This window comes from Solenopsis invicta, chromosome 7, assembly GCF_016802725.1.
Source record: "Solenopsis invicta isolate M01_SB chromosome 7, UNIL_Sinv_3.0, whole genome shotgun sequence".
NCBI classification, from domain to species: Eukaryota; Metazoa; Arthropoda; class Insecta; order Hymenoptera; family Formicidae; genus Solenopsis; species Solenopsis invicta.
The window spans coordinates 929,662-943,988 of NC_052670.1; the positions used below are offsets into that span (position 1 = coordinate 929,662).

The 14,327-nt window shown below is 44.7% G+C and overlaps 3 protein-coding genes across 6 annotated transcripts in view; 1 reads left to right on the top strand and 2 right to left on the bottom strand.

The window, feature by feature from the left end:
• The window catches only part of LOC105193534 (serine-rich adhesin for platelets), an 8,059-nt gene extending 6,856 nt beyond the window's left edge, over positions 1-1,203 (bottom strand). Inside the window, exons 1-5 of the mRNA XM_011158010.3 lie at positions 1,184-1,203; positions 807-1,003; positions 525-716; positions 214-453; positions 73-126 (exon numbers count right to left, since the gene is read on the bottom strand). Coding sequence (XP_011156312.1) covers positions 73-126; positions 214-453; positions 525-716; positions 807-1,003; positions 1,184-1,203 — 703 coding nt within the window. The remainder of the gene's footprint in view (positions 1-72; positions 127-213; positions 454-524; positions 717-806; positions 1,004-1,183) is intronic.
• Positions 1,204-2,911: 1,708 nt separating this feature from the next.
• LOC105193536 (transmembrane protein 184B) lies at positions 2,912-9,204 on the top strand. Of its 4 annotated transcripts, none has more exons than XM_011158013.3 (6): positions 2,912-3,480; positions 4,357-4,559; positions 4,651-5,245; positions 5,325-5,566; positions 5,648-5,732; positions 7,956-9,204. In XM_011158013.3, exons 2-6 carry the CDS (start codon positions 4,365-4,367, stop codon positions 8,129-8,131), a joined length of 1,293 nt encoding a protein of 430 aa, XP_011156315.1. In that variant the 5' UTR covers positions 2,912-3,480; positions 4,357-4,364; the 3' UTR covers positions 8,132-9,204. The 4 variants fall into 4 exon arrangements, with proteins under 4 accessions (XP_011156315.1, XP_011156317.1, XP_011156313.1 ...); XM_011158015.3 differs by having other exon boundaries at positions 2,913-3,655; positions 6,466-9,204; XM_011158011.3 differs by having other exon boundaries at positions 2,913-3,655.
• Positions 9,102-13,609, bottom strand: LOC105193537. Its single transcript, XM_011158017.3, is given in 4 exon segments — positions 9,102-11,329; positions 11,332-12,849; positions 12,931-13,044; positions 13,250-13,609. Coding segments are annotated over 4 exon segments (3,408 nt in total). The 5' UTR covers positions 13,346-13,609; the 3' UTR covers positions 9,102-9,649.
• Positions 13,610-14,327: the final 718 nt, after the last annotated feature.

Consider the following 14,327-nt stretch of genomic DNA (forward strand, 5'->3'; position numbering starts at 1 on the left):
TAAAAACAGAAATTTATATTAACAGTGAAGATACAGCATCTACTATCAATTTGTCGATGTTATGATACTTACAGATCTTCTTTTTCGTTTTGGTTGTCCCTGTCGCAGTCGTCTCATTGGTAGAATCTAAATTAAAATATGAAAATTTCATGAGTGCTGACAAAGCCTTATCATCATTTAGTCAAAAAAGAATAATTCTACATTTGTTTGTACCATTTTGACAACGCTCCGCTTCCTTCGATTCAGCTGGGCTACTTGTACTGTCGGAATTAAAGTTTTTGCTATTGACACAGTTCACTCGATTCTCCTGATTCTCTATCGAATTATGGACGTTCTTCGCGGCGGCAGTGTCCTCGGACAGCTTTTTTGAAGCCGACGGTGTTGCTGATTTTCTCTTAGAAGGCACTTTATTCTCTGTGGATTTCTCCTTCTTTTTCTTCTCTACAGTTTTCTCTACAAATGACCAGGAAACTTTAAATTATCGTTTTTAATTGTAAATCTGTATATACAAGTAACAAACTTACTTTCTTCGATCTTATCAAAATACTTGTCCACATCGTCGACATTAATTTTGTTCGACCATTTCAAAGGAGATATTTTTTCGAGAGCCGGTTCGGCTGGTACAGAAATTCCTGCCTCCTTAAGAAGAGTCGACAGTAACTGAGTGCGAGACATCAGCTGTGTCACGAGTTTTTTCAAACGAGCCAATTCTTCCTCTGAAAAACCAAAATAATACATGACTATTGAAGAAATTTTTAAAAATAAAGCTTCTTCTCAGAAACAGCGTCAAACATCGAAACACGTACTGTGTGCCTCGGAAGCGTGAGTGGAGAATAACTCCTCGGTGCGACTATGGAGGTCCTTTATGTACTTTGAGGCGTGGATCAGGATGTCGACTTTGTTGCGTTTGCGACCTTCCTGATGCGGCGGCAGAAGATCCGCCAATGTCTTGAAGTACGCATTCATACGTTTTCTTCGATCTCGCTCCCATGTTTTCGCTTTGCTGCAACGAGATGTTTAGATGGAGTAAAGTTGAGACGGATAAACGCGTTGGAAGGACGATTCGAAGTGCGTCTAGACGCAGGTGATCGCACTTTTGGGAAGGAATTTTAAGAGGAACTTGAATTAGACAGCCCGTGCGATGGATGAGAGGTTAGCGAATCGAGAAATCACAAAAACTCACGTGTTCTCCTTTCGTGGCATAATTTATCCGCTTGACATCGTTCAGAGATAACGTGCCGCGAGAAGCGCCGGTGCGTCACTTGTCACCGACATTACGCGATCGCGAGAACCACCCTCGTAATTCTGACATTTCTGTTCGGTTAGCGTACCTTGGCGAAACACAAAACACAGTACCAGAACTGCTAGTCGCCACTCGCCAGATACAGCTGTGCCACTAGAACAGTGGGGGGAAAGGACGAAGAGGGGAGAGAGGAGACCATCGCGCGAGAGAAATTTACTGTATCGACTGGGGATTTCGTAAATCTCCAACTTTTAACAAGCGGAAATTGGACTTAGATGGCGCATACGTTATACCAGAGAGAAAACCTGAGAAGCGCCATGCCGGCCTTTTTCCTATAGCGCTTCCTCTTTAATTATAACGAACTCGAGCTCTGATGGTAATATCGATATGCTGGTTGCAACATGATTAATATAAAAGAATTAGTGATAAATTTTAAGATTACGTATTATTTACGTGAATCTTTTTAATTCACGAATTAATTCATTTGAATCCAAAATTAACATATTATGGAAACTATCTGAATTCAAAATGATAAATAGCGACGCATCGCATAAGCGCTCAATTCTGGCTGAAATAATATTTGCAATATTGCTACAGGATTCTGTGCTGTGTAGGAAGAAGACCTATATCTCTTTCCTTTTCTCTCCTCACTTTCCCTCTTTCTTTACTCTCTCTCCGATGATGGCATCGTGACGTCAAATGCGAGGTCGTGCGCTCACCATCAGCTACACTCTTTATACACTCTTCCTTATATATATAATTCGTCTGGATCTCGTGACGTCCATTCAAAACGTCTCGCTTTAACGTTACAGGTGCAATGAGCATGCTGAAAACCTGCAGACAATTTCTTTTCATCTCGGGCTTTCAAATCGGCGCGGAGCGGATGAGGTCCGACGATCTCGCGTCTCGACCTTCGGCAGCTGGCACGAATGCGATGCCAATCTCCCCGTCGAGATGGGTCGAAGCACAGAGCGGAGAGAAACACCTTTCACGGTGAATCTCTCACGGTCGCGCGCGTTCGATCGTGCGTGAAGTTTATCTTGAAACCGTTCACGAATGGAACGCGCAGGCGCCGCGCAGGCCTTTCAACTATGCGCGACAAGGGCAAGGACGTGCAAAAGGAAATGGATATTATCAAGCGCGATATCGACTTGTTTTCTTAAACAACAGCGCAATTGAAAACGTTCCGCCAGCCCGTCCTCGTCGCGAGTACTCGCGACGAACGATCAAATTTATTTATGTAAAATTTTCGTGCGAACATTTCAGGCAACTTTTTCGCGTTCGCATTCCTCCAAATTAATTGCGAATCGACAACGGGATTTTCGAAAGGTGTTTCTCGGATAGCTCATCATATCTGTCCCTGCCCGTATTCAAATAGGAACATTCGTATCCGATATCGATATAATTCTTGCGGCGACGCGACACGACGCGACATCCGCTCCTTTCAATCGCGTTCCACGCTTCTGCACGTGCAAGAGAAAGAGATTTTCTCCCTCGTCTTCTTCCTTTTACAATATCGTGACTGCGGTTCAATTTAAGTGCAGAAAGTGCAGATGAGACAGAAAGAGACGGAGCGTCGTGCCACTGCTGCCTCGCGCGGAAACGATTTCCCAGCCGCCATGGTAGTCGCGTAGTGGTGAGTGGTGCCAGGGCGGTAGAGGGGTATGAAGAGGGTGTAGGTAGAGCGGGGACGCACATAATCGGTGCACGCACGCGTGGTGGGAGTGAAACCGTTTGTTCGCGAAGGGCTAGCTCAGCTAGCTCTGGCTAGCTCTTGCTCGCAATCAGGGAAAACGGGTTCGCGGCCGTATGTTCTCGCATTTCTCGCGTTTTTCGCGCGACACTCGAGAATCTCGTGAAAGGGAGAAGCGTCGCGCTTCATCGTCTGCTGGTGCCCCCACCTCTGTCTTCGCGACCAGAGTGCAAATAGTCCGCGGACGAAGAGCCAGCGCGTCAAGTGCGCGCGGGGGAGTGCGCGAGTGCGAGACGTGCGAGTAGTACAGCTCGTAAACAGTCGTAAACGCGAGTGTGTCCGGAGAGACAATCAGTTCGACGTAGTGGCGTTTATACACGGTGCGTGCGTGTGCGTGTGTGTGTGTGTGCGAGCGAGTACATCGCTGAACGTCGTCGTCGTAGTGCTGAACGCATCGCCACGGCCACGATCGAGATCGCAGTCGACTTCAGGTGGTTTGACGTCTGACTTGGTCTGACTGCGGGCAGCGGGTACGCGGTACGCGGTACGCAGCTGCTGGTTCGTCTCCTCCGGTCTTCGCTCGTCGGAACTGTCGGAAGGCGAACGTCATCGTGACGGCGGGAGCGAGCGACGTAAACGGGACAGCTCGCGGGGGAGAGGGCACGTCGAGCGTGCGTATGCTGCAAAATCTGGAGAGGACTTGGCGAATGGGGGCACGGGTATGTTGCTGAAACGAGAAAGAGATGGGGCGAGGAAGAGGGAGAGAAAAGAATCCGCGAGCTCTAGACTGACTTACGTCAGTGGTCAGTGCGACCCGACGCGCGATCGTTGCGCGTGTGTGTCATTCGACTGAATTCGCGACGATACGAATCGGTAACGATCCGCTCTGAATTGCCATTTACGCTGCGTGACGTGAGAACGATGAGCTTTATGTTTACGATAACGCGACGCGCGCGCGATCGACCCCCTCGGGTTCTCTCTTCTCTCTCTCTCTCTCTCTCTCTCTCGCTCCCCTGCCTCCTAGCCGCGCCTGTGTGTTTCCCGTCTAAAAGTGAGTCCGTGAGATTCGCTCGGCGAGAGATTCGTGCTTGATCGCGATCCTCCGTTTACGCACGTACGTGTATCGATTTACGTGCGAGTGTCCGTCTCGCGCGAGTCGCACGCGCTTTCTTTCTCTCCTTCCCCTTGTCCTCCTCCTCCACCTCCTTCCCCTTCCCACTCTGCACCTCTTCCTCCTCTTCCTCCTCCACCTGCCACCACAGGCGTCCTCGCGCTCGTGAAATTACGCGATCGCGATGACTCTTCGTCGAACGCCGTGACGGATGCGCGACGCGAAAACACGTCACCTCTCCCCTTCGTTGCCCTTCGTCGCGGAAAATAATTCTCTGTGTGTTTTGCGCGCGTTGTGTGCCACCACCAGGTTGACGTATGAATGGTGTCGGGGTCACAGGGACGCGCGCCACGTACGTGAATCCACTTGACAAGATGTCAACGACCACCAACATCAACGATTTGACGGCGGATCTCCCCAAGGAAGGGACGCCGATCTTCCTGCAGACCCGCGCGGCCCAGGTCATCGCCGGTGTGTTTGTGTCCGTGGCGCTTTTCCTCACTTGCCAACAGGTACGTTGGCAGATCGTTGTCGCTCGACAACGAGACGCGTCCGACGCGATCGACATGCCGTTATTTCTTTCTCCTCTCCGTTTGTTTGTAGATCTATCAGCATCTAAGGTGGTACACGAATCCAACGGAGCAGAGATGGATAGTGCGAATTTTGTTCATCGTGCCCATCTATGCTATTTACTCGTGGATCTCGCTCCTGTTCTTCAACAGCGAGAGCTATTACGTTTACTTCTTCACGGTGCGAGACTGTTACGAGGCGTTTGTTATATATAACTTTCTGTCGCTGTGCTACGAGTACCTAGGAGGTGAGGGCAACATCATGTCCGAAATTAGGGGCAAGCCGATACGTTCCAGCTGCCTGTACGGCACCTGTTGCCTGGTTGGAAAAACCTACACCATCGGTTTCCTAAGATTCTGCAAGCAAGCCACTTTGCAGTTCTGCCTGGTTAAACCAGTGATGGCGTTTGTCATCATATTTCTGCAAGCGTTTGGTCATTACAGAGACGGAGATTGGTCACCCGACGGTGGCTACATTTACATCACGATTATTTACAATATTAGCGTATCGCTTGCGCTTTATGGGCTGTTTCTGTTCTATTTCGCTACGAGAGACCTGCTGACGCCGTTCGAGCCTGTGCTCAAGTTTTGTACAGTCAAGAGCGTCATCTTTTTGTCGTTCTGGCAAGGTAACGTATAAAGTTGAGCGTTCTGCAAATACCTGCGTCAAATATAGACAACAATTGCAACAAATACTTTTGTACATAGGAGTTTTGCTAGCGATCTTGGAGAAAGCGAATGTCATTTCGCCCGTCATAAATAGTCTGGGTCAATCAACGAGCGCTGGTACAGTCTCCGCCGGTTACCAAAATTTCCTCATTTGTATCGAAATGTTATTCGCTGCTATAGCTTTACGTTACGCGTTCCCGTATCAAGTATACGCAGCTGGCTGTGTTACTGACTCCAGGGGTAGAAGCGTGACGATGCAGAGTATCAGCAGCAGTTTGAAAGTACGTATTCTTCAAACTTTTATCGATATGCTCTATTTTTTCCGTTAATTTAATACTCTACTTGTCAATAATATTTTGTAGGAAACAATGAATCCAAAAGATATTATGACCGATGCCATCCATAATTTCCATCCACAGTATCAACAGTATACACAATATAGTGCAGGTATGTATCGTTTTCATATGATTTTTTTATTTTACGCATTGCTATACAATTGTTTACTAGTGTATGTATGTCTTCATTTTTTTTTTTTTATTTTTTTTACCAATATCGTATATATTTACGAATTGCCGAATTTTCATACAGCATGACATAGTATGCTATAAAAAATTCGTCTCGTTTATTTGAGTTTTTTGTATGCATTGTCTCATACACAAATTATTTTTTTTCTCGTACATTCATAAGAAAATGTCACGTTAAAAGGCTGTGATGAATGTTCTAATTATAGAGCAAGATTATCTGACATGTAATGCCAATAATGCCAATAATAGTTACCCAAGACACGTTTTATTCGAGATTGCAAACGCTTCAGTTACAGGCTTTGGCGCTTTTGTATATAATTTATATTTCACTTGTACTTTCTAACACTTCACTGCTGACCAATGCAGGCACTGATATTATTATTATTATTCACTCATGCGCGTGTATAGCAAATTTCACGCAGGTTTCAAGCAAATTTCACGCAGATTTCAAGCAAATTTCACGCAGATTTTGAGCAAATTTCAAGCAATTTCGAAATCACGGATAGTATAGAAAATCTGCTTCAAAGATAGTTTACTAATAATATTTAGCATTTTTACTTTATAAAAGAATAATTGCATAAATTTTCATTAATATGTGCCGGTTTACTAGATTCAGACAATTTACTTTGAAGGCACTTTTGTTTGCTGTTTTTCAGACGTTAATACCAACTTGCCGTACGAAAAGCTATGACACAGTGAGGCGTCACTTTTTTAATTTCAAGAAATTGGACATCGAGCTTTATGCGCGACTTTAAATGAGGCTCAAAAGATACTTCAAACAGCACTATACTTTGCTTACGGAATTATACACAATGCCTTAAAGATTCGTATCTGTCTACAAAGGGTCGATAGATAAATGAATTCTCAACTGAATTTACAACAAAAGGGTTGTACTTAATATATCATCGATATATACGTATTATATGCATATAAGACGCATCAATTTTGCGATTAACAAACTCTGCTGTAAGATAGAAGTTAAGCACTTAACATAAGAGGAGCATTTAGGAAAGAGAAAGAAAAAAAAGATGGGAGAGAGAGTGTGGCGTACTTCTATAGTGTTGCTCTATAATGTAATTAGGTATTGGTTAATATATCGTGTTTTTTTTTGTTTTTTTTTCCATAACATTGTAACTATCATCTTAATTTTATTGCTTTTATTTTATTCCTATCACATGGTACAATGTAGCATGCGAATATACGGCATGAAACGGCCGAGCATGTAAAGCACATCATTATGTCCTCTTTCCCGACAGTACAGCGTACATTTACAGTGGCAAATTTATCACAATCCTAGTTGCTTGCGATTATTTTATTTCTTATATATTAATAATAATTTGCATGTGAGTCGTTTATATTGCGATTAAATCGCATATATATATATCTTGCACTTTTGTATACGTGTAAGAATTCGAACTTTATTGCTCTGATCAAACCTTTCGAGCAGCTTAATGATGATCGCTATTTGCAGTCAATACGATTCTGATCCGCTTTATTTCGTTAATTTGGTCACTGCATCGACAAACAAATACAAAATTGGACCAGAAATCACTTGTTTTTATTTGTAAATGAACAAATAAAAACAATATAATCATTTTCAAATAAAAAATAATTTTTTATAAAATCTGTATAAAAATTAATCTAAAAAGTATTTGCAATTTATTATTTTGAAATTTTATCACTCTTTTTAATATTTTTAATTAAATATTTATTGGTGTTCAGCGACCTGATGCAGTAATATTACGCGTATTATTCACAGCGAGCTCGAAATCACCAAAATTCTACCGAGTTCAGAGTTTGGATACAATAGTATAAAATTTGAATAAAAATGGTGTCTAATGGTTTTTATAAATGAAAGATTCTTCATAGCGTACAGGAAACTGAATTCATCGGGATTATATCGGTTGCGAATGTCGATTTTGCGAATGCAGTTCCAGAGCAAGAATGTTCGAGATGTAAATGTGACATTTTGAAGAGAATTAGCCGTCTACACTATACTCTGTTAAATTTTATGATCACAAAATTAACATAAAGAATGGACGCGTGTAGGACACGCCCGTGCAATTTTAAAGCATTTATTGACCGACAGGCACGTGTATCTCGTATTTTTGCTCACTGTAATGTATAATAATGATGTAACAATTAGGAGGCCCGAAAGGACAACGTGGTATGCGAGTATCCAGCTTCGATCCGGATGATCCGCAAAACATGCCGGTGCCACCACCACAAAGGCGAAACACTTCTCACCAACGCGTTGCCACGATTTCGCAAAATTATAATGAGAAAACGATGTTATTGAGTAGTGACGACGAATTTCAGTAAGGCACACGGATGTTTTGGGGGAATGTGATTTACACTCGAGAATTATGTCGACAAACGTTATAACGCGAGACTTCCATGAACCTCTAGAGATCTGCTTTCGAGAGGGAAAAAAATGCAAGAGAAAATTTATGTTTTAAGCGATTCGCACGCGTAGCGAATGTAATTAGATAGGAACATTTTCTCGCGGACATTAAACTAGGAGAAAAGAAGGAACGGTGGGCATAAGAATGCATTGCGTTTCACTATAATAGTTCCATAATGTTACATCCATGTTAATATATGTATTATGTTATAACATACGAGTAAAAAAATAGTATAGAAGATATTTATTTTACTATGCTGACGTGTTTGAGGCAGTGTTAACCGTACACCCGTGGCTCTACTACGACACTGCAAGAGGTATTAATTGCACGATAATACTTACTCTTCGTAATGAATAAGTAATTGTATAGTACTTAATTTCACGCGCGGTATATCGAGTCTCCTCGGAGTACAGTTTGTACGTAAGCATCGACACTTGTTTACACTTTTGTATCTGTTTTTATTTACGCGTTGCATTTAGCAAACTTTGACTTTTGCAATCTCGTATCCGTATTCGTAAGAAGCCTCGCGAGCCACAGGAATATTTGCGTCCTTCTCCACAAGTCCTTCTGCAAAACTTATTTCTTTGGTCTCTTACAAAATTCCATACGTGTATATATCACCGATGTAGATTAGGTTGGAAAATGCGGAGAAGTTGACGAGTTTTCCTTCTCGACGAAAGCCTTTCGATATAAAAAAAAACAAAGGAAGATATAAAACAATTATATGCGCAAGAAAGACTATTGACAAGCATCGTGTCGAATATGAATAAATATTTGGTATTTGGTGTCTTACGTGTACAACTGTGTATAATCCTTATATTTTTTTTAAAAGCATAAGAGACGATCGAAGTTAACAAAGATCTATTTTATATGATAGCACGTTGTGCCGAAATCTTTCGTCGCCGTTTAAGAACGAAGTGAACGTGTAAATCTGTGAACAAATTTTATTGTCCTATTACATCTCGTAATAAAGATAAGACACAACTACATGAATAGAACATTATTTATTTACAGTTAAAACATCTGTTAATAATACCTCACATATAGAAAATATACATATATTATATATAGAATAATTTATATGTATATATGTATATATATACATATATACATAAGAAATTTTAATTATAATCTATCGATGCTTTTTTTCTTAAAAATATGTTAGTCAACTCGAATACCATATTATTACTGTTAGAAGAATAATTTAGAATGTTATTAACAGCCTTTACTTTTTGGCAAAAAAATAAAGATATAATATTGTACATGTTTTTGGATAAAACAAATTTTTCTAATCGCAGTAGCGAAAAAGCACCCCTGTTCAGTGGCGTAGTAAGGAAGGACGTACGTTATCAGATGCAATCCATTTCTCCTCTCTGCCCTTCCTTACTACGCTGCACTGCCTTTGTTTAAATTCACCAATATTCTGCAATAACGACTACCAACCAATCCAATACGATCGATTATTTGTCACAATCTTCTTCCAACCATGCCAAGGAGACTCCAAGTTTTCGCGCGAAGGTTTCCGTAATGTTTCCGGAAGTACGTTACCGGTTTTCGATTGTATTCTTCTCAGTGTCGTCGATGCGCTCGCAGTTAATTGTTTTTCAGCCTTTTCCACTTCTTCCTCTTCCTCTTCGATATCTTGATACTGCAATTCATCGTCCATATAAACGACTGTGTTGTTATCCTCGTTATTAGCATATTTATGATACTCTTCGGCAACGTCGCGTTTTGTCACCTTGCTTGTGGTTACGAGCGCATTTTGAATGATTTCCAAGTCTTGGGTGATCAGCGAAGATCGCGGATTAAGTATGGGTTTGAAGCCGATCGATCTCAGCCGCGCGATTCGTAAATCGCTGTCGAACGCGTTCACTGGCACGAAAGCCGACGCTCTATCGTGCAGAGAATCCGCGTATTCCTCATCACTTTTGCGACTCGCGTTGTCCTCCGTGAGCATGGAAGCAGCACAGATTTGCGACGTTTGATAGACCTGGCAACTTTGATCGGACACATCCAACACGGATTCCTTCAGTTTCTCCAATTTATCCCACTCCATTTTCAAGATGGCTCTTTGATCGTTTAATTGTCCAATAACATAAACTTCCGGATTATCGGAAATAAGCCTGCACTGTGTCGTCGCGTCCATCGTCCTGGGTTTCTCATTCGGTTTTTTGTGAAAGCAATGTAACCGCGACGTTTGAGCGGCGCGATGCGATAAGGGAATTGTCCGTGTCAGTTTCTTTCGAAGGCCTCTGTCAAAGGAAGTCTTGGTGACATTGCGATCAACCGTTACGATCTTATCCTCCTTTTTCTTGCTGCTAGTATTATTATTGTTATGATTGTTGCGATTTTCATTAATAATAATATTATTATTATCACTATTAGGATTACCTTTGAGATTTTTTTGCTTCCCAATCGAACCGTTAACATCCTTTCTAGATGTATGTACGGTACTGGATATTCTATACTTGTCCTTGGTTCGTCTCTCTCCGGCACGTTGACGACTGACTTTGGTCAGCTTGTTCTTCCGTTCAAAACTAGACTTGCATCGCTTATTGGGCGGATATATTACGGTATTGAAGGTACTATAGCATCTCGTGTACGCATTGGTTTTGCATCGTAATCTCCTGTTCCTAGGTCCGCGCGTCGCGGGACCGAAATTAGCGTCTATCGACAAGTTGGCAATTTCCCTATCTCGTTTCTTGTATTTGCTTTTCTTGATCGACGAATTGGGAAATTGCGGTTTTGCCAATACCGCGCTCTTGTCAGTCCTCAAACGGGTCTTTATGTCGTACGAGCTGCGAGTGTGTTGCGCGATAGTCCGAAGCGAAGTCCGTACGCGAAACGGCGATAAGTACTCGTTCTCCTTGGATATGCCACTCCGGTCGCTTCTCTTAACGTTATTATTCCGTTTCTTATTCACATCATTGCAGGATTCGCGATTCACCGCGGGTAGCAGCTTGTCGTACTTCTCTCCATCCGCTGGCTTTGTCACTTTCCAAAATGATCTTTCTGATTTGGAATATTTACAATATCTTCTGTTGTCCAAACATGCGACGTTTTCCTTTATGTTGTCAGTCCCTTTACGTTTCTTCCTGAGAATCCTCGTCGGCACGGCACGTGCTTCTTGCTCTTGGGCTCTGGAGTCGTTCCTTTCTTCGACGTGTTCAACATCGCGCACTCCTCAGTCGTTAGCCCTATCACGTTTCCAATCAGTAACTTGGACAGAGGATGATGTAGCTCCTTATTGATCAAGTTTAAGATCTTGTCCGGCGTCAAGGAGTCCAGGGATTTGATGCTTTGCGCACTGAGCGATTCGCTCGGTGTATCCACAGCGTCGTGATATGATTCCGAGATTCTTTCGTGCGTCGCGACCGAATTCCTCAACGATTCGTTACTGGGATTCGATTTCTGTGCCAATTTGCTACTCGAGTTTTGTACATCTTGCCGTTGTTGAGCGTTTCGAGGTCGCTCCTTATGCTCGATCATGATAGTTGCGCTATTCTTCAGTTTATTCAACGAAGATACGGAGTACGAATGTTCCGAGGAGTATATGACCTGCGAAGGCAACTTTTCTCTACGCTCATCCAACGGGGAAGCATTCGCGTTGTCGGCCGCGACACGTCCATTATACGATACATTTTCACTCGGTCGAGAATCAACACGCGCCCCATCCATATCTGGCTTCTCCGTAGGTTTACCGTCCTCCTTGGGCGTCAAGCGACTACTCTCCGCGTCTGGTGCCGTACGAACGGCGAGATCGGGCGGCTTGGAAGGCTTCTGCAACATGGTCGAGACGCTTTTCTTTGCGTCCTGCGAGTTGTCCTGCGACGACTCGTACAGGCCCATGCGTATCGAGATGTTTGTACTGTGGGTTTTTGTAGTCGACGCACCAAGGCACAGCAACATCCTTTGATCAGGTACAGAAGTTGATATCGCGCTTTCCGCGTTGTTCGGTAGTTTCTTGAAGACGTGACGCGTGACGATGGAACTTTCGGGCGCGGATCGTTTGCTGGTGTCGATCGACGGGATCGTTTTCACGACCGACAAATTCTCACAACTGTCTCCATGGCTGAGCTTACGCTTCCGGCAGGTGACACCGATGCTGTTTGAACATTTTCTCAGGTCATACGTATTCGAGTGATTCACCGGCGGGATGTAACGCCGTACGGAAGGCAGCTTTCGCGAGCTGCCCCAGCTGGACGACCCCTGATTGGCGAGACGCACCAAGGCAAACTTGTTGTACCTGGTCCCATCTGGAGCCATGCCGATCCAACAGTCTATGACCACGTACAGCCCGTCGTACCTGTAGCCCGTGTTAGGCGCGATATTATCTTGCAGATTGTAACTTCTTATTAATCTCAATGGTATCTGATTTTTGTAGTTGCGAATGAACGGATCCTCGCTGGACTGTCCCTCGTGGTATACCTGGCCTGTCAGCGTCAGATAATCACCATAATCCACATCCTCGTTCACGTTAGTGTGCGAGGTGCACACGGATATAACGCCGAACGGTCCCTCGTGTATATCGGCGTCGAAGGGCTCGTGCACCCCGTTCCTGGAACAGTCCATGCGAATGCCCCACCAGGACCCAGGTGGGAAACTCAGAATCGGGCCATACCAGCATTTCGATACCTTGAGAAGCGCAAAGAAACTGTATACATCTAGTAGTCACTCGTGACACAAATATCAATAGTAAAAACGTGTGACACTTACGCTCTTCTTGTACAATGGGCTTGACTTGTCCGGAGATCTCAGCGAGCTCGTTTTCACAGCCTGGTTGATCTTGCCAAACAGTTTGTTCAGATCCTGCCTAATTCGGCCCTTCGCCTGGAAGAAAGTAAAGGCGAACGAGGAGGTGAGCGCGCGAATATCGGTATTGCATTATTGCGCTTATGCACAGCGCGCGAATATCGAGGAGTAACGACGTGAATAGGACGGAAACGGCTCCGTCGTTGGCACGGGCAAACGGTACGCGGCAGACGGGAGACACGCAAACCGCGAAGGTGGGTCTCCGCCTTCTGGCGCGATATACCTGATTCTTAATTCGCGCCTCACGCAGCCTCCTGTCATTCTGCTGAATCGTGTTCGCGCACACGATCCTCGAGACGTCACCGCCCGCCCTCGCCATTTTCGCCGAGATGATCCCGGGTGGAGGGGGAGAAATCGTGTCGTCGCCGAAACAGGTCGCCGAGTAGATCGCTAGGACGCGTTTCGCGGTACACTCTCCATTCGGACCGCGGTCCGCAGTCCGTGATCCGTCGTCCCCGCGAGGAATGCAAATGGCCGCTGCTGCTGCTATCGCGCGGCCACTACGGCCCGCGGCCGTCCCGTCGATAACCACTCCGCGATAACTTCACGATGTAAACATGCGACCCGAAATCACACACACACACACACGCGCGCACGCAGCGACACGTAGCCCCCCCCTGCGCCCCGCCGGCCATTCGTTCCAGCTGCACCCTCTGCACTCGGTCGCCAACGTCCTGCTCCCTCTCGTCGTCCGGGTAACCGTCCGTGCTGTTCTAAAGTGCGCGCGAGAAACGCGAACAGGAGGGCACAATCTTGTCGTTTGAATATTACGGTAAATCAGGTTGGCGCGGGTTCGGCGATTGACGATGCATCCGCGTGTCGCGTTTAAATAGCGAGACGATCTGTCGAATCTAAAGTGGAAGATTGCGCGCCGAAATTACTCGTGGAAACGTCCATTTGTTCGGTAGCGTTTTCTCGACATCTACGTGTCGATTTAAAGCGAGATAAACGAGTAACGGGGCTTAAGAAGGAAAAGAAGAAAAAACGCAGAGAGAGAGAGAGAGAGAGAGAGAGAGAATGAGAATAAAACAGCGCGCGGAATTAAAACGATTATAGATAAACAGTATAGATAAACATCGTAATTTAGCAGGTCGAAGTGGAAGAACGAAGGGTGTCGATCGCGAGAATTACAGAGGGCAAGGAGCGTCGGTAATCTGGAGCGCGCGATAGAAACGAGGCTTTCGAGGCTGCTGTTACATACCGCGGGCCGCGCGCGCGATCGCCGCGAACGAAAGCGGTGTGCGCGGCGGTGCGGCGGAAATGGGTATGGGGCAACGGAACGGCGGTGGTGGCGGCGGAAA